Source organism: Oncorhynchus nerka, linkage group LG7, assembly GCF_034236695.1.
Source record: "Oncorhynchus nerka isolate Pitt River linkage group LG7, Oner_Uvic_2.0, whole genome shotgun sequence".
Lineage (NCBI taxonomy): Eukaryota > Metazoa > Chordata > Actinopteri > Salmoniformes > Salmonidae > Oncorhynchus > Oncorhynchus nerka.
The window spans coordinates 41,346,236-41,373,387 of record NC_088402.1 but is presented as its reverse complement, the minus strand read 5'-3'; the positions used below and the strand labels follow the sequence as shown (position 1 = coordinate 41,373,387).

Genomic DNA, 27,152 nt, shown 5'->3' with positions numbered 1-27,152 from the left:
CAAATATTATCGCTTTTAAACATAATAATCTCATCAAGACCAGAATAAGCACATTTACTACTTAACAGAACAGTTTTTGTGAGAAATGCAATGAAACATACTGAATTTTAGATGTTTAGATGTTTATTCGGTACATGAAAACTTAAACGAAATAGTACATTTTGTGTGCACTACATCATCAGGTACTAACTTTTATCTGCAACAAGACAATTTGGTGGAAACACACCACTGGTGGGAAAATTCGCATATTTTCTTTATTCGGATCATAGAATATTCGCATAAACTGGCCTTCCTTGATTTTTGTAGTGGAGTGGGTGGACATATCTGGTCAGCTGTGGCACATAGATTTACCAATCAAAATCTTTCCCTCGGTCATTGCCAAACTCACAATCCAATGATTGGGTGATGGTGGACATCAATTTTGAGTATCATCCAATAGAAAAGCACAACGACAATGACTGACAGATGTAAGGATAGACTTTCGTTGTCAGCGCGCGAAAAATTTAAAAAATATATTAATTCAGAACAAGCGGGAGCGAGTGAGGGAGTGAAAGGTAGCTAGCTAAATTCGAATCAATAAACACAATTTAATAACATTAGCCATACAACATTTTACACTGATATTTGTGCCTTATGTTTGGAAATAATTTAAAACGGTACAGAAGTTTTGGTTTCCCGATTTTAATGAAGCTTCACTGCGAATACACATAATTGGCGAATAAAGTCAAGATGTGTCTGGTGGTCCATCAACAACGGGTAAGAATTTATATTTTCGAATTGACATGCAGCTAAGTCAACTACTTTCGCTAGCTGCATACCAATACATTGCTTAATTAGTTAAACGTTTAGCTAGTTACGTTCATTTATTTGGGGGATTGAGTCCGCCATAACCCATGCCAGTAAGTAAACTCGCTAACAAGCTAACGTTAACTAGCTACCTGGATTGTTGCTGATTGAGTTGGATTAACTAACTAACGTTACTGTTAACTAACTGGCGAACAACCATCGTCCGGCTTTGGCTAGTTAAGTTTGTCTAAGTTTTGAAAGATTTGTTTGTTCGTCATTTTCACAGGGTAACACTGTCACTGACTGTGAGTAATGAACAGGCCGGTGTTAACTGTTGATTCTTCTAGACAGTTTCCTAGGTTAGGTGTGACATTAACCACGGAATGTCCGGCTGGCAAACGTAACCGTATGCTCTTTGTGGCAGCTGAGGGAGAAGGCGCCCGCAAGCACCACAGCCATTTCGGCGACCCAACATTGAACAGAGATGCAAGTTAATTTACCTAAAATTTGCAACCGTGTTTTTCATATTTCAATTGTCAAAGTTTTTTAAATCAGTCAACTGTATGTCTTGTCACTGGGCATGAAGAAGACGGACCATGGTTTTGTAGTTAAAAGACTGGCATGGTTCCATCTAACATCAACATGAGGTGAATTTGTCATTGTTTTCCCCCCTATCCAGGCAGTGGAGTTCCCTGCTGAGGTCTCAGTAGCTGAGAGTGATTCGGATGGGCTCACCAGTGGAGGAGATGCAGATGGCTTCTGAGATGATTAGCAATACTGTTGACCTGCAAGGTACAGTGACACAACAAAGAAGATTGATCAGTACCTTAACAGACCACCTGACCAGAGCCCCCTTTTAATGTAAATATACAGCGCTGGGCCATTTGCTCTGTGATGAGAAACGATGAATAGTCTGACTTTAGACTATCAATGCAAACTGCAGTACTTGACAATTCAACCACCAATGCAAACTAACCTACTTACTTTAATAGGAAATCGTTTGCATTGTGATGCAACGGGAATACCACCTATACCGCATTAGTCATTAAGATGGCTTGTAATATTTTTCCCAGATTCGGATGATATGACAGTAAACAGGCGGTCCCGTTGTCGTAAGGCCTTGAGAGACAGTGACTGCGAGGAGGAGGTGCATGATATGGCAGATGCTCTGGTCCTATCAGCATCCAGTGGAGATGAGATGGAGACTGCTGAGGAAGAGGTCAAAAGGGCTAAATTAGAGAGCAAGAAGATATCCCGGATAGCCCCTGTCGACGGTGATGAAAGCACGACAGAGGATGAGGATGAGCTGGTAAGAAAGGCTGTGAAACCGAAGAAGGAAGGGAAGAAAAGGGAGAAGAGCCAGCGACACCAAGAGAAGAAAGAAAAGAAAAGCAAGGCTCTGGAGCGGCAGAAGAGAGGGAGACTTGAGGAGGTAAGAGAGATTGAGGGACAGAAAAATAAGTGACCGTGTAAAATGAAGAGTTTTGAGACAAATTAAAGACTTGTTATCCCCATCACTCTCTGTTTTGTAGGAGACCCCTTTGCCCTGTACTCTGAATGACAGCGGTTGTCTCCTTGTTAACAATGACCTGTATGATGCTGGTCTGGATGATGATGAAGAGGAAGAGTCTCTGGATGCAATCAGAGCAGCAGTAAAACAAAAAGCCAAGATGCACAAAGTAAGAGCAACATTTAAGTCATCTCCGTGTCTGTAGGTGTGAGGTCACTAAAAAGCAAACGTACTCCCAAAAGAAATCCCCTAGAATAGTGGTTTGAGAGTTCATTTGAGTTTATGGCTAGTCTTACTTAGCTTTCTCTGTACATTAAGTCAGTGGTTTGTGTGCTATGCAGGTAGAAGATGCACTGTATTCTGTGTCAGAACTATGCTCTGTATCTTTCCCTAAGGAGCCTTTATTTGACGATGAGGAGGGAGATGAAGAGGCTGGACCGAAACAGCGTCCCCAGGAAAGGAAGGCAGCTCGAGCTGGCAAAGAGGCCATGAAGCAGCTGCACAGTGAGACCCAGAGGCTTGTCCGTGGTCAGTTTGTATTCACGTTCATTTTACAATGGTGTGTCTGTATGTAGTGTGTTGCCGTGTTCCACAATGCTTTGTCTCTACATGACTTGCTACACACTTGTCCTTTGTGGCTTCTATTGTCCAACCCAGTGTCTCTTGTAACGTGTTCTTAATTCCTTTGCAGAATCCACATGCGGGCTGCCCTATCACATGCCTGAGCCCAAGAGCATCGACCAGTTCTTCAAGAGGAGAGCCCGACCTGAAGGTTCTGCTATGGCACTACTCAAGTAAGTAGACATTTTTCTACCTGGATTTCTTTTTTACTTGTAATAGTTTTCACTACCATTTCTGAACTATGCTCATCTGGTTTTGTCTGGCAATCTGCGATTACATTAATTATAGATATATACATGCATACTAGAGGTCGACCGATTATGATTTCTCAACGCCGATACTGATTATTGGAGGACCAAAAAAAGGCGATACCGATTAAATCGGACAGTTTTTTGGGGGGGTTGTAATAATGACAATTACAACAATACTGAAAGAACACTTATTTTAACTTAATATAATACATCAATAAAATCAATTTAGCCTCATAAATAATGAAACATGTTAAATTTGGTTTAAATAATGCAAAAACAAAGAAAGTAAAAGTGCAATATGTGCCATGTAAAAAGCTAACGTTTAAGTTCCTTGCTCAGAACATGAGAACATATGAAAGCTGGTGGTTCCTTTTAACATGAGTCTTCAATATTCCCAGGTAAGACGTTTTAGGTTGTTATTATAGGACTATTTCTCTCTATACCATTTGTATTTCATATACCTTTGACTATTGGATGTTCTTATAGGCACTTTAGTATTGCCAGTGTAACAGTATAGTTTCCGTCCCTCTACTCGCCCCTGCCTGGCCTCGAACCAAGAACACATCGACAACAGCCACCCTCGAAGCATCGTTACCCATCACTCCACAAAATCCGCGGCCTTGCAGCGCAAGGGGAATAACTACTCCAAATCTAAAAGCGAGTGACGTTTGAAACCGTATTAGCGTGCACCCCGCTAACTAGCTAGCCATTTCACATCGGTTACACCAGCCTAATCTCGGGAGTTGATAGGCTTGAAGTCATAAACAGCACAATGCTTGAAACATTGGAACATCTGGCAAATTAGTTCGCAACGAGCCAGGAGGCCCAAACTGTTGCATATACCCTGACTCTGCATGCAATGAACGCAAGAGAAGTGACAATTTCCCTAGTTTAATATTGCCTGCTATCATGAATTTATTTGAACTAAATATGCAGGTTTCGAAAATATATACTTCTGTGTATTGATTTTAAGGAAGGCATTGATGTTTATGGTTAGGTACATTCGTGCAACGATTATGCTTTTTTTGCAAATGCGCTTTTGTTAAATCATCCCCCGTTTGGCGAAGTAGTGTTAACGTTTTTCTTCCGGTGAAGGAGAGGAGGACCAAAATGCAGCGTGGTTATCTCGATACATCTTTAATAAAGATAATAACGAACAATACAAAACAAGAAGCGTAACGTGAAAAACCTAAACAGCCCTATCTGGTGCAAACAAACACAGGGACAGGAACAATCATCCAGGAAACACTCAAAGAATATGGCTGCCTAAATATGGTTCCCAATCAGAGACAACGATAAACAACTGCCTCTGAGAACCACTCTAGGCAACCATAGACTGACCTAGACAACTCTACTATACCACAATCCCATAACCTACAAAAACCCCAAGACAAAACACACCACATAATTAACCCATGTCACACCCTGGCCTGACCAAAATAATAAAGAAAACACAAAATACTAAGACCAGGGTGTGACAAGTAGGCTATGTTTCAATGATAAATTAACAGGCACCGCATCGATTATATTTATTTAACTAGGCAAGTCAGTTAAGAACAAATTCTTATTTAACTGCCTGTTCAGGGGCAGAACAACAGATTTGTACCTCGTCAGCTCGGGGATATGAACTTGCAACCTTTCGGTTACTAGTCCAACGTTCTAACCACTAGGCTACCCTGCCGCCCCAACGCAGGACAAGCTAGATAAACTAGTAATATCATCAAACCATGTGTAGTTATGTTAAGATTGATTGTTTTTTATAAGATATGTTTAATGCTAGCTAGCACATTACCTTGGATCCTTGCTGCACTCGCATAACAGGTAGTCAGCCTGCCACGCAGTCTCCTCGTGGCGTGCAATGTAATCGGCCATGATCGGTGTCCAAAAATGCCGATTACCGATTGTTATGAAAACTTGAAATCGGTCCTAATATTAATCGGCCATTCCGATTAATCGGTCAACCTCTAATACAGACAGACAGTACCAGTCAAAGGTTTGGACACCTTAATTCCAGGGTTTTTCTTTATTTTTACTATTTTCTACATTGTAGAATAATAGTGAAGATATCAAAACTGAAATAACATATGGAATCATTTAGTAACCCAAAATGTTAAACAAATTTTAAAAAACACTGCTCAAAAAAATAAAGGGAACACTAAAATAACACATCCTAGATCTGAATGAATGAAATATTCTTATTAAATACTTTTTTCTTTACATAGTTGAATGTGCTGACAACAAAATCACACAAATTATCAATGGAAATCAAATTTATCAACCCATGGGGGTCTGGATTTGGAGTCACACTCAAAATTAAAGTGGAAAACCACACTACAGGCTGATCCAACTTTGATGTAATGTCCTTAAAACAAGTCAAAATGAGGTTCAGTAGTGTGTGTGGCCTCCACGTGCCTGTATGACCTCCCTACAACGCCTGGGCATGCTCCTGATGAGGTGGCGGATGGTCTCCTGAAGGATCTCTTCCCAGACCTGGACTAAAGCATCCGCCAACTCCTGGACAGTCTGTGGTGCAACGTGGCGTTGTTGGATGGAGCGAGACGTGATGTCCCAGATGTGCTCAATTTGATTCAGGTCTGGAGAACAGGCGGGCCAGTCCATAGCATCAATGCCTTCCTCTTGCAGGAACTGCTGACACACTCCAGCCACATTGTCTTGCATTAGGAGGAACACCGGGCCAACCGCACCAGCATATGGTCTCACAAGGGGTCTGAGGATCTCATCTCGGTACCTAATGGCAGTCAGGCTACCTCTGGCGAGCACATGGAGGACTGTGCGGCCCCCCAAAGAAATGCCACCCCACACCATGACTGACCCACCGCCAAACCGGTCATGCTGGAGGATGTTGCAGGCAGTAGAACGTTCTCCACGGCGTCTCCAGACTGTCACATGTGCTCAGTGTGAACCTGCTGCTTTCATCTGTGAAGAGCACAGGGCGCCAGTGGCGAATTTTCCAATCTTGGTGTTCTCTGGCAAATGCCAAACGTTCTGCACAGTGTTGGGCTGTACACAACCCCCACCTGTGGACGTCAGGCCCTCATACCACCCTCATGGAGTCTGTTTCTGACCGTTTGAGCAGACACGTGCACATTTGTGGCCTGCTGGAGGTCATTTTGCAGGGCTCTGGCAGTGCTCCTCCTTGCACAAAGGCGGAGGTAGCGGTCCTGCTGCTGGGTTGTTGCCCTCCTACGGCCTCCTCCACGTCTCCTGATGTACTGGCCTGTCTCCTGGTAGCACCTCCATGCTCTGGACACTATGCTGACAGACACAGCAAACCTTCTTGCCACAGCTCGCATTGATGTGCCATCCTGGATGAGCTGTACTACCTGAGCCACTTGTGTGGGTTGTAGACTCCGTCTCATGCTACCACTAGAGTGAAAGCACCGCCAGCATTCAAAAGTGACCAAAACATCAGCCAGGAAGCATAGGAACTGAGAAGTGGTCTATGGTCACCACCTGCAGAACCACTCCTTTATTGGGGGTGTCTTGCTAATTGCCTATAATTTCCACCTGTTGTCTATTCCATTTGCACAACAGCATGTGAAATGTATTGTCAATCAGTGTTGCTTTCTTTAGTGGAGAGTTTGATTTCACAGAAGTGTGATTGACTTGGAGTTACATTGTTTTGTTTAAGTGTTCCCTTTATTTTTTTGAGCAGTGTATATTTGGTTCTTCCAAGTAGCCACCCCTTGCCTTGATGACAGCTTTGCAAACTCTTGGCAGTCTCTCGTACCTCCTTTTCCTATAGTCCACAATCAGCTCATTTGTCTTACTCACATTGAGAAAGAGCGAGGTTGTTTTCCTGGCACCACACTGCCAGGATCTCTGACCTCCCTATAGGCTGTCTCATCTTTGTTGGTGATCAGGCCAACCACTGTTGTCGTCAGCAAACTTAATGATGGTGTTGGAGTCATGTTTTGCCACGCTGTCGTGGGTGAACAGGGAGTACAGGTGTGGATTAAGCACACACCCCAGAGGTGCCCCAGTGTTCAGGATCAACATAGCAGATGTGTTGCTTTCCCTTACCACCTGGGTGGCCTGTCAGGAAGTCCAGGATCCAGTTGCAGAGAGATGTGTTTAGTTCCATGGTCTTTAACTTTGTCATGAGCTTTGTGGGCACTGTTGTTGAATGATGATCTGTTGTCAATGAACAGCATTCTCTCATAGGTATTCCTTGTGTCCAGGTGGGAAATGGCAGTGTGGAGTGCGATTGAGATTGCATCAACACCATCATCTGTTGGGGCGGTATGCAAATTGGAGTGGGTATAGAGTTTCTGGGATGATGATGTTGCTGTGAGCCACGACCAGCCTTTCAAAGCACTTCATAGCTACTGCCGTGAGTGCTACGCGGTGGTAGTCATTTAGGCAGGTTGCCTTAGCTATCTTGGGCACAGGGACTGGTGGTCTGTTTGAAATATGTTGGTATTAGACTTAATCAGGGACATGTTGAAAATGTCAGTGAAGACACTAGCACTCTGCGCATGCTTTGAGTACACGTCCTGGTAATCCGTCTGGCCCTGCGGCTTTGTGAATGTTTATCTGTTTAAAGGTCTTGCTCATATCGGCTACGGAGAGCGTGATCACAGGCGTCCATTACAGCTGGTGCTCTCATGCTTCAGTGTTGGTTGCCTCAAAGCGTGCGTAAAAGGCATTTAGGTTGTCTGGAAGGCTCGTGTCACTGGACAGCTTGCGACTGGGGTTTCCCTTTGTAGTCCGTAATAGTTTAAGCCTTGCCACATCCAGCGAGCGTCTCAGCCGGTGTAGTAGGATTCGATCTTAGTCCTGTATTGATGCTTTGCCTGTTTGATGGTTCGTCAGAGGGCATAACGGGATTTCTTATAAGCTTCCGGGTTAGAGTCCCGCTCCTTGAAAGCGGAAGCTCTAGCTTTTAGCTCGGTTCGGATGTTGCCTGTTGTCCATTGTTTCTGGTTGGGAAATGTATGTACGTTCACTGTGGGGAGGTAATATACTCCTCAATGCAATTGGATGAATCCAGGAACATACTCCAGTCTGCTAGCAAAACAGTCCTGCGTCGTCTGACCACTTCTGTATTGAGGGAGTCACTGGTACTTTCTGCTTTAGTTTTGGCTTGTAAGCAGGAATCAGGAGGATAGAATTATGGTCAGTTTTGCCAAATGGAAGGCGAGGGAGTGCATTGTATGCGTCTTTGTGTGTGGAGTAAAGGTGGTCTAGAGGTTTTGTTTTTCTCCCTCCGGTTACACGTGTTACCCTGCATTAAAGTTGAAAATAAAAGAGAGCTGCACACTCAAGGAGCTCAGATGCAACATTTTAATTACCTACGTTTCGACAGCCAAGCTGTCTTCATCAGGGTATAATCACAAACACTGCGGGATGACTCGTTTATATAGTGTCAAGACACAGGTGTCTGTAATCATGGCCAAGAGTGGCCTAATATCATTGGTTAATAATCAAATATTAAAATGTCATACAAAGAACAGCATACAAACAACAAATGGATAGCATATGATCATAGATTAATTTGACTACACAAGCTTACAAACAATTACAATGGCAAAGTCACAAGAATGGCTTCAGATCAAAGTCTACGTTGAGACCGAAGGGCGCAAGGGTCTTTAAATTAAAGATCCAGGCAGCCTCTCATTTTAACAATAAATTATCAAGGTCACCCCCTCTCCAAGGGAGGGTGACCTGTTCGATGCCAATATAACGCAGAGACAAAAGTGTGGCCTGCCTCCAAGAAGTGGACTGCAACTGGATAAGTAAAGTTTTTACACCTAAAGGTGCTACGATGCTCTGAGATACGTACTTTTAATTCGCTCTTTGTTTTACCTACATAATTTTTACCACAAGGACAAGTTATAAGATAAATAACTGCCTGGGTGGAGCACGTAATAACACCTTTTATTGGGATCGATTTCCCTGTTTGTGGGTGTTTGAAGGATCTACATTTATAAGTGCCATTGCATTGAGCACAGCCATTACATTTGTAATTTCCATCCAGTAGGGGCGCAAATAGACGTTGTTCAGGAATATCTAGGGGTGGTAAATGAGTGTGCGTTTCTTTTTCTTCTAGATCACCCTGCCTTAAAGTCCCTGGCCACTAGGCGCGCCGCTTCTGTGTGAGCATTTTCTTTTTTGCTTATGGCCGTATAGAGTTGATTGAGTGTGGTCTTAGTGCCAGCATCAGTTTGTGGTGGTAAATAGACTGCTACGAATCATTTTGATGTGAAGTCTCTTGGTACATAGTGTGGTCTACAGCTTATCATGAGCTATTATACCTCAGGTGTGAAATACCCTGAGTCTTGTTTAATATTAGACATCGCGCACCAGCAGTTATTGACAAATTAATCGCACTCCGCCCCTCGTCTTACCAGATGTCGCTGCTCTGTCCTGCCGAAAAACGGAGAAGTTAGTCAGCTCTATATTATTCGTGACATCGTTCAGCCAAGTCTCAAAATAACATAAGATATTCGTTTTTTATGTCCCATTGGTAGAATAGTCTTCATTGTAGATCGTCCAGTTTGTTTCCACAATCCGAGACAGGATTGTCGAGGCACAGATCTGGGGAAGGGTACCAAAACATTTCTGCATCATTGAATGTCCCCAAGAACACAGTGGCCTTCTTAATTGAAAGAGGTTTGGAACCACTAAGACTCTTCCTAGAGCTGGCTGCCTGGCCAAACTGAGTAATCGGGGGAGAAGGGCCAAGAACCTGATGGTCACTCTGACAGAGCTCCAGAGTTCCTCTGTGGAGATGGGAGAACCTTCCAAAAGGACAACCATCTCTGCAGCACTACAGAAATCAGACCTTTTTGGTAGATTGGCCAGACGGAAGCCACTCAGCCTGCTTGGAGTTTGCCTAAAGACTCTCAGACCAAGACAACGCAGGAGTGGCTTCGGGACAAGCCCGATCGAACATGTCTGGAGGGAGGACAATAGCTGTGCAGCAACACTCCTCATCCAATGTGACAAAGCTTGAGAGGATCTGCAGCGAAGAATGGGAGAAACTCCCCAAATACAGATGTGCAAAGCTTGTAGCGTCATACCCAAGAAGACTCGAGGCTGTAATTGCTGCCAAAGGTGCTTCCACAAAAAAACTGAGTAAAGGGTCTGAATACTTATGTTAATGTGATGTTTCAGGCTTTTAAAAAATAATTAACTTGTTTTTGCTTTGTCATTACGGGGATTGTGTGTAGATACATTTGTAGAATAAGACTGTAATGTAACAAAATGTGGAAGGTCAAGTTGTCTGAATACTTTCTGAAGGTGCTTTATACCTATTGATTCTTTAAGAATATTACTTATGAATGCCTCATGTGCTTAGTTTAACTGTCATACCCTATCAGAACCCAAAATCTCTGTATAACATCAACATAGTTTTAGCCATTTTATATAGGTGGTTGTGATGGTGGATACCATTATATATTGCAGTATTATTTTGGATATTGTATCGATACTTTGACTCCAAGTGTCGATTTGCAAAAATATATTTTGTATTTTATTTTGCTGGGTAGCGTTTGCTAGCGCTAGTCGTCTAATTGCGTCTAAACGCCTGTATTTTTCCCCATGTAGCTTTTTCTCTATCTACTTTTTAAATTGTTAGCCAACATGTTTTCAGCCCTTATTTCCGTGACTGATTAAAACTCATTTTCTCATATGCCCAGTATCAAATCGCAATACTTATCTTTTCGGCACCAACAGTAAGTATTGTGAGGTCCCTGGCAATTCCCCGTCCTAATATGTGGTCAGTCCTTGCATCCATAGGTCTGTCGTTGCATTACGTTGAGCCCAATCTCTCAACCTTTTACCAAAACTGATAGGGTTTCCGTTTTATTGTTTGAACAGCAGATTGCTCCTTTAAGGTTATAACCCTTTTTTTCCACCCTCCGTAAAGGTCTGCCAAGTATCAGGACTTGATAAAGGAGGCAACCCCAGCACCACCTCCCCCAGACCCACCCAAGGAGCCCCAACAGCCCCCAGACTCCCTGGACCCACACTCAACCCAGGCTCTTTCCCAGCTACCGGCCACCACCTCCACACACCAGGAGAACCAGAGCAGGGCAGGTGAGACCTCTTCAACCCCGGATTCCGACGACGATGAATCCCCACTACCTGAACTGGCTGCCATTATGCAGGGGGCCAATATTTTTTTAAGTTTGGATAGTGCTGAAATGGCACCACCAGAATTTATGGAGGCTGAACCACTGGAGCAGAACCAGGCAGAGGCCTCCGTCTCCCAAGCCCAGGAGATGGAGGCGAAAGCAGGGGATGTGGATGTAACTCAGCCCCTACCTGCTCCGGCCAGCGTGGAGCCCGTAGCTCCACCAGTCCCCAAACCCAAGAAGGACAGGCTTGCCAGACTGAGGGAGTTGGGGGTAGAGCCTCCGCCGGTCTCCAAACTGTGTGCTGATGATGGGTCCTTCGATCTGGATCCCCTTCGGGTTAACCCAGGTGAGAGCACAACAAAAAATATTCACCTCTGCAATGTCAACTCTAGCACAATATTTCCCATATGGTGGGTTGGGGTTTAAAGCCTTGTGTTTAGATGCATGCTGTTGTCACTTGTATGTGCTGGACAAAAGGATTTTGGTGGGACAACTTAAGCCACTGCTTTAGCACACTTTATTATGGCAAAATAGGGTGAGCTTGAATGAATTGAGGTGAGAAGTAACCCAGTCAAGTTGGTTATATATCTGTAGTTAAACTGTTTGTTTCCCCCTTAGGCGTGGAGGCGCTGAAGGAGCGGTACCTACGCCACGTCCAGCCCGTGGCCCGGCCCAGAGGGGAACGCACTGTGCAGCTCAGCGTCATCCGTAAAGACAGTGGCGAGGAGCTCCACCAAGACTTTGTAACCACCACCATCAAGGAAGGGGAGGAGGAAGTTGCACACACCGCGCCTGGTATGGATATGGTACCGTTCATCACACCATCTCACACACACCGTCTCTCTAAACCTCCACACTCTAAAGAGGTAACTGCACTGCATCCCATATGATTCCTAGTAAGCCAGGTTCCTGAAATATTTCCAACATTCTTCGCTTCTGTCCTCTTGCTACATGAGTCTTTCCTAACCAGTCCTGTGTTCCCTCTGTCCTCAGGTGAGAAGCTGACCAACCTGAAGACCCGTCTGCAGCAAGCCATGGCCGTAAAGAGACAGGAGGATAGAGAACGGAAGGCTGCCCTCTATCGCCTAGACAACGAGGACTGTGGCGAGGAGGAAGAGGAAATGACGGATTCCGAGGGGGAAGAGGTAAGAGTGGATCGTCCGCGTTGACGTTCCACAGCCAGTGTGCTTTCTGTAGTCTTTTCAAGGTGGTGTTCGAAGATGGGAACCAAAATATTCAAGACCAAAACCTTTAAATGTTTCACTTAGCGAGGGTTAATGGACCAGAAGAGGGGAGCCAGGCATGTCCAATGACTTGTAAAGGAAACATGAAGTAGGTGTGGTTAAGAGTTTGTCAAAACCTGTTTTTGTCACTCCATAGGGTGTAGATGAGCTACTGGGGGGTGGCGAGGAAGAGGATCAGGATGAAGATGAGGGCAGCGTGGCCCAGAGGAGTGTAAGGAGCCCCTCCCCGTCACGGTTAAAGTGTCCCTCTCCCCCACCAGATCTGCCCAACACAGAAGGAACCCTCATGCTGTTTGCCAACAGCTCCTGCTCGCGCACCGGGTACGTGTGTGTGGTGCTGATATCCGGGAGTCTCAGTCATGTACAGGAGCTGACAGTACGTGGCCTTCAGATTGCAGGCCTGCATAAGACAAAGGCAACGTAGCTAGCGAGGTACTGCTCTGTTTCAGTGGTCATGGGGAAGCTTTGCTGTGCAGAGAGCAAGGTACCACATATCTGAATCCTTCACAAACTTGATTGGTGGATTCAAATCATGTAAATGTGTGTACGCCAGTGTTAATTCCGTCAGCAAAAATGTGACAAATTTTCGTGAAACACCTATTTTTCTGTGGCAATTGACTAGATTATTTATTTATTTTCACAAAAACGAGATGAAATTATCTCTGACAAATCTGCGTAGTAAATTGACTGGATAAGAGTCTTTTAGAGTTTGAGAGCTTTTCAGTGATGAAAACAATATTAACTGCACAGATGCGCAGTTCTGTTCAGCAATGGGAAGGACGTGCCAAACCTGGCACAAACAGCGTACATCAGCTGGTTAGCTGCAGGGCTGCAAGCGATGCGCATGGGCAGACAGGCTCCAGCTCCACCTCCGATTATACACATCGTGCAGGCAACTTTCTTCTAGTTATCTACCCTCTGGTTAAGAAACACAAGCCGCTTTGTGAAATTATTAACAATTTGCAGCGTTAAGTTTAACAGTAAAACAACATTCTAGCTATGCTTTTCTCTCCAAGGAGTGTCTGGGTTCATATTATCATGAAGGTCCTGGAATTTCAAAATGGTTTTTTCCAGGCCTGGGGGGAATAGAATAGAAAAAGATACATTTCCATGACTTTTCTAAAACGTTTTGGATTGTAATTACTTTTCTGTTAATGTAATTTATTAAGGCACAGTTTTTAAAATATTTTATCAGTCAAATAAAAATCAACGTATCATCCCCGATCGGACGGCTCAATGTCTGCGGGTTTTCGCTCCTCCCTTGTACTTGATTGATGAAGTGATGTCACAAGTTAGTAAGGAACTCCCCTCACCTGGTAGTCTAGGACTCAATTGAAAAGGAAAACTTGCAGACACTTAGGCCCTCCATGGAATGAGTTTGACACCCCTGCTTTAGGGGCTGTCTGTCTGTGTGCATCACCTGCATGTGTGCAAGACGAGCGTGTCGTTCAAGAAGAGGGTCAGAGGCCTAGCCTATAATAGGATAGGGAACAGGCTAATAACTCAATAGCCAGTTCAAAACATATATTGTACTCTCTAGTTAACTGTTTAGCTATTATTAGTATGTGTTCATGTTTTCGTCACGTCCCCGTCCCCCCCTCAAAAAACAGTCACACACTTGCGAATAAGGCCATACAAAGTTGATTTAACATCTGGACTGATTCATATGATTAATTTAAACAATTCTGTTGGATGAAATTAACTACTCACTTCGCAATTATATTAGTTGGAATAACATTACCAATTGCCTATATGCAAACATTTGGTGGCACAGAAAAAGGGATAGCAAACCATTTATTGATTACACTGACTGGGTAAATAACTTTTAGTTGATGTGGACCCAGTGACTCTGACTTGAGCACTGAGACTCGAACTTCAGCAATAGGGACTTGTGACTCGATTCGGAGTCGAGGTTTTGTTTCACATGGTGAAACAATGTGTGGCTGTTAAACGTTAATAAAAATGCTAATGAAGCGACCGAGTGCTGCTCTTTCGCTCTGCGCCTGATAATTATTACATGGCCAGATAAATATGATGTATTCTTATGTTTGTCATATGTCTGCTGTTGGCAGAGAGTAGGATGTTATGCAGAAAAATATTTTGGTAGGACAGGGCTATGTGTGTTTACGCACATGGAATTCTGATTAATGTTTACTGTAGGTTAACGAAGCAATACTAGACTAACTACACAATCATTATTACAATTACAAATGTGAAGAAGACTTTTATATAGTCAAAATGACTGACGAGACTACATGTAGAAAAATAATTCAGAAAATGAACACGGGTGTAATTGTACACGGGTGTAATTGTATGTGCTCAGTGAGTTCGTATCGGTGTTATCTGTCCCAAGTTGTTGACGTTTTAGTCTATCACAGAGATGGTGTAAAGAGGACAGAGCCTGGTGGTCAAGACAGTTACACAAAGATGGGTGAGCAGAGACCGAACATCTTTCAAGTCAATTGTCACAACTGTGCTACTTCAGAAAATACTCTCATCCTTGATGGAATTTGTTGTCTTTTTTTCCAGTGTAAACAACTTTTTCCAGTGTAAACAACTTTTTTTAAACGACCATAGAATGTCAATTAAAATTGAACTATGTCTCTTTCCCGCTACAGAGGAGGAAGATTCTCTGTCCCTGGCCAAGGACAACAGTCACAACAGTAGTTTTGAGCTGCAGGGCTCTATGCTGCCGTCCTACCAGCCTGTCAACCGCAGCACCACAGGAGGCAGGGGTCTGTCAGCCAGCACCTTCCGCTCCCCCTCACCCTGCTTCTTTCGACCCAGCTTCCTGGGATCTGCCTCCAAGGTAAGACACTGACAGTTAAGAAGGGTTGATGACATATATGACTAGGACCCGGTGTTTTCCGTACCACTGTATGACAGTATAAAAGTGTCAGGAGAGAGCCAAACAGTCATAACCAAACAGACCCCAGTATGCGTGTCTCCCGGTAATGCATGCGTTACGTGACAGTTTTAAGCAGGGGCTGATGGAGCGATTTTGACAGGGCTTGCGGGACCTCCTGTGCGTGTGCAATATATATATATTTTTTTTTTATTTTTTTATTATGAGCATAATAGTATTTGTCCTGTCATTTGGCTGTAGAATTGTATTACCCTTTTATTGTGGCATGAACACAACCAGGCGTGCTGATGAACCATGTTTTTATGTGAGTAAAGTCATACCGCATAGTTTGTACGGTCATGAAAATCCTGGAGAAGTCATGGAATTTTTAAATGCTGTTTTCCAGGCCTGGAAAAGTTTTGGATAATGATCAAATCCAAAAGGTTTTGTAGAATGAATTTAATTTCTGTTAATGTAGATTTCTTTTTAGGCACAGTTTAAATATTTTGTCAATCAAATAAAAATCTACATATCAGCCAGGATCAGCATGACACTTAAGCGCGTCTGTTTCGCTCAAGGAGAGAGCGACAGTCGGACATTGCTACAGCAGCAGGTAGGCCTAGCCTATAAAATATGATGGACTAATAACTAGGTAGCCAATTCAAGAATATCTTGTACCCTCTAGTTAGCTGCTTAGCTATTTTTCGCATGTATTAATGTCATGTCCCCATAAACTTTCCACCAACACTTGTGATTAAGGTCGCACAAAGTTGATTCGCTTTTTTTGGAACAATTCGCTTTTTTCATAATTTAAACAATTAATTTTTTACAAAACTAGCGGTTCACTTCGCCATTGTATTAGTTGTGAATCGAATCATGTAGTAATTTGTGAATCACAAACAGTTTATTTTAGGAAAACATATTTGATGTAGCCTTTTGAAATATGTGGCTTCAACTGGTTTTGTAGATGCTTTGTAACTCAATAGATGCTAGTCAGCCTGCAAAGTAAACACTTCTGAGGTAACTAAGATAAATATGACTAAACTCAAAGGTACATTTCCTGGAAAAATTGTGTGCTTGCTTCACAGAATAAAAACATTTCTAGCCTACTAGAGCCATTTGATCTTTGATATATATATTGAATGAGCAAATTATTTCAACAGGCATTAAATGTGTTTGGTTTCAATGTTATACATCAAGGTTGGTCTACCATCCTCCAGGAGAGCTAATGTTTGTGCATGCTTTTATTCCAGTCCCTCTCTCTAACAAACCACGTAAGAAATTAGCTGCTTAACTGGACCTTGATGAACTCTGTTTTGAGCAGGGCTTGATCAAAAGCCTGCACACCCAGTAGCTCTCCAGACTAAGGGTTGACCACATCTGTTTTAAACTCTTGCCTAACAGGTATTCTACTTTGGGTGGGTTAAGTGCCTTGCACAACGACAGGAGTTGGTACTTGGGATCAGAAAGCAGCATCCCAGTGTCCATACCACAATACATATACTTTTGTGTACGTATAAAAAGTAAGCGCCAATTGTTGTGGTCATGCCACCAACCGTTGGTCATGGAAATTTGGTTAAAAGGCATGAAACAGTCATTCAATTCCATTTGTCAAAAATGTGTACTAACCCTGTGTACTGCAGCGCCAGCTGTGCCACCAGAGACTCTGGGTTCGCGCCCAGGCTCTGCCGCAACCGGGAGGTCCATGGGGCGACGCACAATTGGCCTAGCGTCGTCCGGGTTAGGGAGGGCTTGGCCGGTAGGGATATCCTTGACTCATCGCGCACCAGCGACTCCTGTGGCGGGCCGGGCGCAGTGCACGCTAACCAAGGTTGCCAGGTGCACTGTGTTTCCTCCGACACATTGGTGCGGCTGGCTTCCGGGTTGGATGCGCGCTGTGTTAAGAAGCAGTGCGGCTTGGTTGGGTTGTGTATCGGAGGACGCATGGCTTTCGACCTTCGTCTCTCGCCTGTACGGGAGTTGTAGCGATGAGACAAGATAGTAGCTACTAACAATTGGATACCACGAAATTGGGGAGAAAAGGTGAAATTCTATAAAAAATAAAAACCTTCACATAATCACTAGTTAACTACACATGGTTGATGATATTACTAGTTTATCTAGCGTGTCCTGCGTTGCCTATAATCGATGCGGTGCCTGTTCATTTCTCATCGAATCACAGCCTACTTCGCCAAATGGGTGGTGATTTAGCACTGTCGTTGCACCAAACCTAACCATAAACATCAATGCCTTTCTTTAAAATCAATACACAAGTATATATTTTTACACCTGTATATTTAGTTAATGTTTCCTGCTAACATGAATTTCTTATAATTAGGGAAATTGTGTCACTTCTCTTGCGTTCCGTGCAAGCAGTATATGCAGCAGTTTGGGCCGCCTGGCTCGTTGCGAACTGTGTGAAGTCCATTTATTCCTAACAAAGACTAATTAATTTGCCAAAATTGTACATAATTATGACATAACATTGAAGGTTGTACAATGTAACAGCAATATTTAGACTTAGGGATGCCACCCGTTAGATAAAATACGGAACGGTTACGTATTTCACTGAAAGAATATATGTTTTGTTTTCGAAATGAATATTAATGACCAAAGGCTCGTATTTCTGTGTGTTATTATGTTATAATTAAGTCTATGATTTGATAGAGCAGTCTGACTGAGCGACGGTAGGCAGCAGCAGGCTCATACGCGTTCATTCAAACAGCACTTTCATTTTTTTTTTTATAAGCTTTATTTTACTAGGCAAGTCGGTTAAGAACAAATTCTTATTTACAATGACTGCCTAGGAACAGTTAACTGCCTGTTCAGGGGCAGAACGACCTTGTCAGCTTGGAGGTTTGAACTTGCAACCTTCCGGTTACTAGTCCAACGCTCTAACCACTAGGCTACCCTGCCGCCCCATGCGTTTTGCCAGCAGCTCTTCGCAATGCTTCAAGCATTGAGCTGTTTATGACTTCAAGCCTATCAACTCCCGAGATTATGCTGGTGTAACCGATGTGAAATGGCTAGCTAGTTAGCGAGGAGAGGGACGGAAGCTTTACTGTTACACTGGCAATACTATTGCACTTTTGCATTCTTCTCCCACACTTTGTTTTTGCATTATTTAAACCAAATTGAACATGCTTCATTATTTATTTGAGGCTAAATTGATTTTATTGATGTATTGTATGAAGTTAAAATAAGTGTTCCTTCAGTATTGTAATTGTCATTATTACAAATTTAAAAAATGTAAATGTAAAATGTCCGACTTAATCGGTATCGGCCTTTTTTGGGTCCTCCAATAATCGGTATCGGTGTTGAAAAATCATAATCGCTCGACCTTTAGTGGAAACGCCTTTATGCGCCAATATTAATATAATAACCATATCAACGTAAACTTGGGAGTCACACGATGATATGGTGTGTGGTCCTCCCACAACAACTCAGGAAACTATGCAGTTTATTAAGCTACAGATGAAATGTTATGAAGAACTTGGCAGGATGGGGGATATGCACTATGAGCTTGATACTGCTTTCCAATAAATATGGAGGGTCTTATTCTGGTGAAATGATCGATGCTTGACTGCTGTTTTGACAAATCGAAATCATTGTCCATTATAGGCTAATCTCATCATGTAGACAAGCCTACCTGCACTGTATCTGCGAGAGGATGGCTAGAGCACACATTCCAAGACCAGAGTAAACACATCTAGCTTTTTAACGCAACAGTTTTTTTTGACAACTATCAGTCGAGTTGAAAATGCGCAGGAAACACATTGAACTATAGATTTTTATTCGGTACATGAGTACTTATAGCTGCTATATGTCACTTTTTTTGGTGGGGGGTGACCTGATCAAATTCACATAGAATTGAGTGACAGATCTGTAATTCTCATTGAAAGCAAGTCTAAGTGGTAGATCTGTCCTATGTTTCCCATTCTCGGGTTTAGTTTTTGTATCTTACGTACACCAGCTGAAAATATAATATGTTTTGTTATTAAGAAGATATTTCACAGCGGTTTAGATGGTACAATGATTCTCTACACTATACTTGCTTGTTTTGTCTCTCAAACTGAAATTAGGCAAACTATTTCAAATTTTAGCAACCAGGAAATGGCAGAGCGATTTCTGCATATAGCACCTTTTAAGCAAAAATAATAATTGTGACCCCACAGGTTTTTATCTGCAACAAGTCCGTTTGGTTGAAACACCGCTGGTGAGAAAATTAGCATTTTCTTTATATTATACAAATTGTAGAATATTTGCATTAAAATCTGTCGCCAATTGGAATCAAATCTAGCTACTGCCAAACAAGCCACTTCAAAAATCAAATCAATTTTATTTATATAGCCCTTCGTACATCAGCTGATATCTCAAAGTGCTGTACAGAAACCCAGCCTAAAACCCCAAACAGCAAGCAATGCAGGTGTAGAAGCACGGTGGCTAGGAAAAACTCCCTAGAAAGGCCAAAACCTAGGAAGAAACCTAGAGAGGAACCAGGCTATGTGGGGTGGCCAGTCCTCTTCTGGCTGTGCCGGGTGGAGATTATAACAACATGGCCAAGATGTTCAAATGTTCATAAATGACCAGCATGGTCGAATAATAATAAGGCAGAACAGTTGAAACTGGAGCAGCAGCACGGTCAGGTGGACTGGGGACAGCAAGGAGTCATCATGTCAGGTAGTCCTGGGGCATGGTCCTAGGGCTCAGGTCCTCCGAGAGAGGAGGAGAGAATTAGAGAACGCACACTTAGATTCACACAGGACACCGAATAGGACAGGAGAAGTACTCCAGATATAACAAACTAACCCTACTAAAAAGTAGCCTACCTGCGCATGTTTCATCCACTCTACAATGATTCCAGCATCTAACAGTTGGGTGTTTTAATAGCTGTCGCCGCCATTTGATGAATGAAAAGCGACGGCTATTAAAACACCCAACTGTAATGTAGGGCTGGGCTGTATAACGTATTTTACGATATACTGGTATTGACTCATGGACCGGGTTGGGTTTTTACTTTACCTTCTATAACGGTATTTGAATGTTTGGTTTGTTGAATGTGATATGCTGTGTGTGATGTCCATTTTTATAGTTTACTTCGCTACTTGAGTCATCACTCGCTCCATGCCGCTTTCCACACAGACCTAGCCCTGCCCCATCACGCAAGGAGCTCGTTTGTTGGTCTTCGACCACGAGACACTTGCGTTCAGTCTGCATGGTCAATGCAGCACATGTCATGACAATGATGCTGTTTTCAGTTTGCAGCTTAATATAAATCCACTTGCGTTCTATAATTACATGATTAGTTTGTTTCTGACGTCTACAAACTAGTTTGTCTTTCCTTAGTAAGTTGGGTGCAAAACGTGTTAGCCGCTAATGCTAATTGTTAGTTAGCTGGCTGAGTCAGAGCAAACGTTCATAGCTATACAGCCTGATAATACCAGTGACGGTGTAGACTTAAATCAGCATGTTTGTGCAACTGTCTTTTTAAATCATAGAGGAATATACGGCGCATGAATGTTAGCTACTAAGAGAACATTCAATGTAGCCTTGGAATCGCTTATCAACACTTAGGGTAGGAACCAATCACAATAACTCTTCCCTGGCATTTTCATTCGTTGTCATGTCAAGCAACACTATTCAAAGTGGACGTGTAGGGACCGGAGCGAAAATGCAATATCCTAACTCTAAAACAGCAGGTTTTTTTTGCCCCCCTGCAAAATGTCCAAATGACATCATTAGTTTCAAGGAAGTGAAAACTATCCATCATGAATCTAAGATTTCAGTTCGTCTTGGATGCATATTTTATGTGGTTGAAATAGCCTATTGTCAGCTGACAGACTGCACGTTTGCACAGTCCCTAACCGTGCATACACATTCTCTCAAAATGCTGAAATAAATCAATCAGATTTTTCCACTCCTATTCCCAGAGACAAAATGAACATATGGTGTATCATTTTACTGCAAGAAATACTATTATTAGTCTACCTGTGAGTTATAGACCAACAGTCATTGTCCGTGTTTCTACATAAAGCTAAAACTTCTGTGTCAAAACATACATTTTTGGTTCAGACTTGCGCATCCTACTTCCACAAGTCTCTGAATTCAAGTTGCACGGACATGCTTATCTCCAGCTAGAGTTGAACCCTTGAGGAAGAAAGGATGACTCCTTTGCTGAGATTCATCCCCAGAGTCTCATCCCTCTCTTTCTCCGTCCCACAGAGTTCAGGAAAACTCTCCGAGCCCTCCCTCTCGCTGCCCGTGGAGGACTCCCAGGACCTGTACGCTCCCCCCTCCCCCGGCGAGTCTTCTGGCCCTCTGGGGGCTCCGTCCCAGGGATGCTTCTCTGTGGAGGAGGACTCCCAGCTCCTGGATGCCGACGGCTTCCTCAATGTGGGGCCCCGCACCGGCCCCCCGCGCTCCCACAAGAGACAGCTCCTACTCGACAGCCTGGATGAGAACGCTATGGATGCTAACATGGGGGAGCTGTTAGGAATGTGCTCTGGGGGGTTCGGGACGGCCAGAGAGGGCAGCGTGGGGCGTCTTGGGGCTTCGCAGGAATTGTTAGGGCTGTGTTCGGGAGTGTTCCCTACCACACAGAAGGGGGGAGTGAAAGAGCGGAAGCGAGAGGGAGGGCTAGGGGCAACGCAAGAGGATGAGCTGCTGGGGCTCTGTTCGGGAGTGTTCACTAGCGCACAGGCAGAAAGGGAGAAGGAAGGAGCGGAAGGGAGGAAGAGGGAGGAGGAGAAGATGGAGTTGGAAATGGACCGAGACAATGACATGGATCAGCTGCTCGGCCTCTGCTCTGGGAAGTTTACTACTCAAGGTAAGTGTGTTTGTCTGTGTGATGGGGTATATAAGGGGGTAGTATACAGGTGTGATGTTTTGGTTCCATTTCTTAATCTTTCTTTCCATATAGGTGTCTTGCGATCCAACTTGAGCCCCACCCCAAACTCTTCAACTGCTGAAGACGGGTAAAAAGCGCAAGCCTAACATCTGATAAATAATTTCCCCTCTGCGTGTCAGTTTATTCCATTCCGTAACAGAGTACCACCTTACACTTCTACTAACCAACTATGATATTCTCAGGCTGTAGATTCAAATATTGATCCCTGTAAAGGCTAAATGCAATTTATGTGGTGTTTCAGTAGGAAGAAGTGGGTGGAGGAAGAGGATTGCGAGTTTCGGCTTCTGTCAGACATGGAGAGCCAGAGTGAGCAAGTAAGACACTTGAGCGTGTGCGTTCGCTTGCATCAACGATGTATAGCCTGAACAGGTGAACTAACTCCTTCCTTCCAGCAGGACGATGAGGAGGATGGAGAGAACGAGGTAGAAGAGGAGAGGGAGGCTGTGTTTGCACCCCATCAAGGAAAGAAGAAAATGTAAGTAGAGGCAGAACTTCCTGAATCATCAAATCAAATTTATATAGCCCTTTGATTCGGGGTGGGTGTTGCGAGAAATTCTGCCAACTGAAAAAGTTTCAGTACTCTCTTAGTCTGTCTATAGTTTATAGGTCTTTGAGTAGTTGCCCATACCTTATAAGGTATGCACACATCACTATTAACCGTTTTGATTTCAAAATGGGGCATCCAGGTGAGTCGTGTAAATCCCAAGGGAAAAAGGGTTCGGGAGGTATGTTTTTTATATCGAAATGATTGACTGATCCCAGAATGCATCCCTCGGCATCCTACAATGAGAATATCAGAGTTCAAAGCGTGGTGTCATATCAGAATGACTGCTCCATCCAATATCACGTGTGAACTTTGATCAGCCAGCCCGCATTCCCTAACCAGCCATTAGCTTTAGGCATAAGTTAGCCTACTATCCGTCCACTCTCCATCAGTTTAAAATGTCATTTCCAGGAGGATAGTTTAAGCCCACTTTGGATTCATGTCCGGTTGTGTGTGTGTTCCCCTCCAGGCGCATAACAGAGTTTGTGGACTCTGAGGCTGAGCTCTCGGGTAGTGACGTGGGCAGTGAGGATGAGGATGATGGTGAGAATGAATATGAGGAAGAGGAGCTGCTGGACGAACTGCCTTCTGATGAAGAGCTGCAGGACCAGGTCAACAAGATCCACATGTAAGTGCTGACAGAACATTCTAAATACCTCAACAAAACAATCAGAATAACTTCTATAGTCATTACTATTACTGCTATTTGGTTAAGAAAAGCAATGCACAATGTGCATTACCTTTATAGGTAGTGTAGAGGGGTTTCATTTATTTTATTTGGGGTGGGGGGGGGGCAATCCAATCATAGGATATCTGTGTGAAATGTTTACCCTAAAGCTTGCTTGAATCCGCTCGTTTACAGGAAACAGGTCCTTGACGACGACAAGCGACGACTGAGGCTGTACCAGGAGCGTTACCTCGCCGACGGGGACCTGCACTCAGACGGCCCGGGCCGAGCTCGCCGCTTCCGCTGGAAGAACATCGGTGAGTGTGTGCCAATAGGTATTCTTCTAAGACTGATTATAATACTTTTCTATCCCACAAGCTTTAATCAACGGTCGGGTATAGCCCAGTGCAGACTTTGTCAACTAAGTCAGTTGGATGCAGTTCATCATTATTATTACAGTACTCTTAACTGCATTGTGTCAGAAATTAATCAAATGTATTTCATCTGATGAGAAAGTAGGCTGGATCTCTTTTGAAGTCTTGTAGATCGATGCATTGCACTGCTTTTTTAAGAACATTTTATAAAGCCCTCCTGCATAAATTTCCTCAGTACCTTACTTCATTGTTAACTTATAGACAGACGTATGAGATACTAAACCCGGTCTCAGAGATGGCTAACTCTGGAGATCCATTCGAGATCTGCTTTTAGTTTTTATTTCTCCTCCTTCCGTGTTGGAAGGATATGATCTCAATACACTTCATAATTGGTGCCTCTAGGGCATTTCAGACTGCTGTTAGGGTATCTTTTTACTGAAAAATGTGTTTTTATGATTTGTGTATATAATGTGTATTTTCATATTGCACTAAACACTGCTCATCTGGAAAAGAGACCTTGGTAACAACATTGACTCTGGCAAATAAAGGTTAAATACCTTGTTTTTTTAGATTGTGTGTGGTGCTTTTCTTCCATAGATGATGGCTTTGACATGGATGGCATGGGGGTGGAGGGGGAGGAAGAGGAGGAGGAGGAAGAGCTGGACCAGGCAGAGCTGCAGAGGAGGAAAGAGAGGCTGGAAAGGGAGCACTGGCTACGAGAACAGGTTTGTATAGCATATGGGAGTGTATCGAACACTTGGTGTGTGTCATTCTACTCTGTCAGGGGAAACGGGTGTATTCACTAGGAACCAAACGAGGAGGGACCTAGCTGAATTTGTCCAATAGAAACTCTCGTATTCGTTGCACAACTTTTTCAGTTTGCTAAGGTTTGTACTGATGATTACACCCCTGGTCTGTCTTCTATGTAGTGTGCGTTTATGTGTGGTGTATCATGTGTCCAACTCCCCTCTGTCCTTCTAGGCCGACGCTAAGGCCAAGAAAGAGGAGGACGAGGAAGAGGGGGACCAAATTGGAGAGGAGGACAGCCAGTTCATGAAGCTCGCCAAGAAACTGACTGCCAAGAAACTACAGAAGAAAGGTGAGCTGATATGGAATGAGAGATATAAGGAATGACTGCAAATTTCTCATTTTTGAAGTGCTCCTCTTTTTAACCCTTCTCCATCACAATCCCGCCATCTCTTGTTTTCCAGAGCTGCCTCTTGCACCCCAGGCGGAGAGAACCCCAGTTCAGAACCCCTTCCAGAGACTCTCTCAACCCACCATGGTCACTACCTTCCCCATACTAGTAATCACCCTCTCTAGTGTGACACTGTTGTGTAATCTGCTCCTCCTAAGAATCTTTACTAGATGACTCTGACCATTTGATCTCTATTCAACCTTTGAACCCCGACCTTAGGTCAAGAGGGGCTCGTTGCTCAGCCAGCCCCGCTCGATGCTGCAGAAGCTGGCCTGCATCTCTGAGGGGAACCCTCTAGCCCCCCGCAACACCCGAGGGTTCGTCTTCCAAAGCCTGTCGCCAGAGAAAGAGGCCTCTGCTGCGGAGGCCCCTAAAAAACAGGCAGGTTCAACCATAGAGATTGGTGTTTTATGTAATCCTGTGTGCCCAACACCCATAGGAGGATGAGGGTGCTTGTTGGTCAGTGTTGTAAACAAATGATCATTTTATCTTTTAGAAAGCCTCCCTATCCACTCCCATCCATTCCACATTTTTAAGAACACATGGTTTCTTCTGTAGAACTTGTGCCAGTTTAGTCATTGCTGTGTCATCGTTTTGCTAGTTGTCATGTTGGAGCCTGTAGTGTTGTACTGATATTAGACCATAGGGTGGCGACAAAGGCCATAGCTGTCGACGTTTCACTGCTCGCTCTTATCCGTACTTACTCAGCTTTAAGCTGAATGTGTACAACGTTACAATATCCAAACTAGATCTGTATGGAATATGTATTTCTATATGATTGTATACAGTGAGTGTCCATGAGACTGACCAGGTGAAGGCTATGGTCCCTTATTTGTTGAATCTACTTCAGTCACATTTAAAAAATAAACATTTAAAAAAACAATTGAGACATGGATTGTGTATGTGTGCCATTCAGAGGGTGAATGGGCAAGACAACATATGTAAGTGCCGTTGAACAGGATATGGTAGTATAGGTGCCAGGTGCACCGGTTTGAGTGTGTCAAGAACAGGCACCGCTGCTGGGTTTTTCTTGCTCAACAGTTTTCTGTCTATACCAAGAATGGTCCACCATCCAAAGGTCATCCAGCCAACTTGACACAACTGTGAGAAGCATTGGAGTCAACATGGGCCAGCATCACTGTGGAACACTTTCAACACCTTGTAAAGTCCATGCCCTGATGCATTGAGGCTGTTCTGAGGGTAAAAGGGGGTGAAACTTAATATTAGGAATTGTGTTCCTAATGTTTTGTACGTTCTATGTATATCATCTCTGAACCGATCAGGGAAGCAGCATGAAACATGAAATTCCAATTTGTCTCAGGACATTGTCTTTTTTTTAAATTGGCTCTAATTTGTATTAGTCATAATGACATTTAATGATAATTACAGTAAAATGTGACAGATCCTGCTAACCGTGTTAAGACTCTGTTGGGGAGTTCTGTTTTAAACTGAGGCCTAATTGATCTTTAAATAGCTGTAGTACTTCTCAGAGCCGTACAGTAGATCTACAGACCTCAACAAACACAGCTGGGTGTGTAGAATTGTAATGGGACTCCATGCCGAGACCAAAATAATTACATTCTAATAAGAAATGAAGAGTCCCTAAATGGAAATGTTATCGTAATGGGACATTTGCTGCTAACGTGGTGGAGAGTTTGTTGACAAGCTTGGTGCATCTCTGCTCGGTTCTGGTCTATTATTTTAGCAACAGGAGTCATTTCTCATATTTCACTCCGAATATCTTTATTTTGCAGATGAAGAAGCGGGGACAAATAGAGGTTTTGGCCCCGGCTGCTAAGCGGCCATGTCAGGGAAAAGACACACCAGCAGCGAAAGGACCCCAAAGAAGTATCTTCTGTTACCTGGAGAACTGAGGTGACCAATCACACTCGCAACACCCGGAGTGTGTGCTACCACAACATTCACACTTTCTCCCAGGGCCACATTGGCTCTTTTGGACAGCACTTGACTGACTTTGTGTCTTGAATTATTTTTATATCATGTAAATAGAATGGATTAGATGTTTTATTTTTTTTTGGGGGGGGGGGCGTGTAATTAAATGTATTGTAAGTTTGTGAAATTAAATCATATTTTAACACA

General features: G+C 43.5%; 1 protein-coding gene across 1 annotated transcript; it reads left to right on the top strand.

Moving 5' to 3' along the window:
* Positions 1-505: 505 nt before the first annotated feature.
* LOC115131696 (claspin-like) lies at positions 506-27,152 on the top strand. The gene is given in 24 exon segments (XM_029663621.2): positions 506-756; positions 1,466-1,512; positions 1,514-1,578; positions 1,860-2,218; positions 2,319-2,465; positions 2,692-2,824; positions 2,988-3,090; positions 11,063-11,619; positions 11,892-12,068; positions 12,267-12,418; positions 12,654-12,838; positions 14,896-14,948; positions 15,136-15,326; positions 21,585-22,188; positions 22,282-22,336; positions 22,511-22,583; positions 22,662-22,744; positions 23,283-23,441; positions 23,676-23,797; positions 24,452-24,579; positions 24,836-24,953; positions 25,066-25,139; positions 25,272-25,433; positions 26,807-27,152. Coding segments are annotated over 24 exon segments (3,894 nt in total). The 5' UTR covers positions 506-729; the 3' UTR covers positions 26,927-27,152.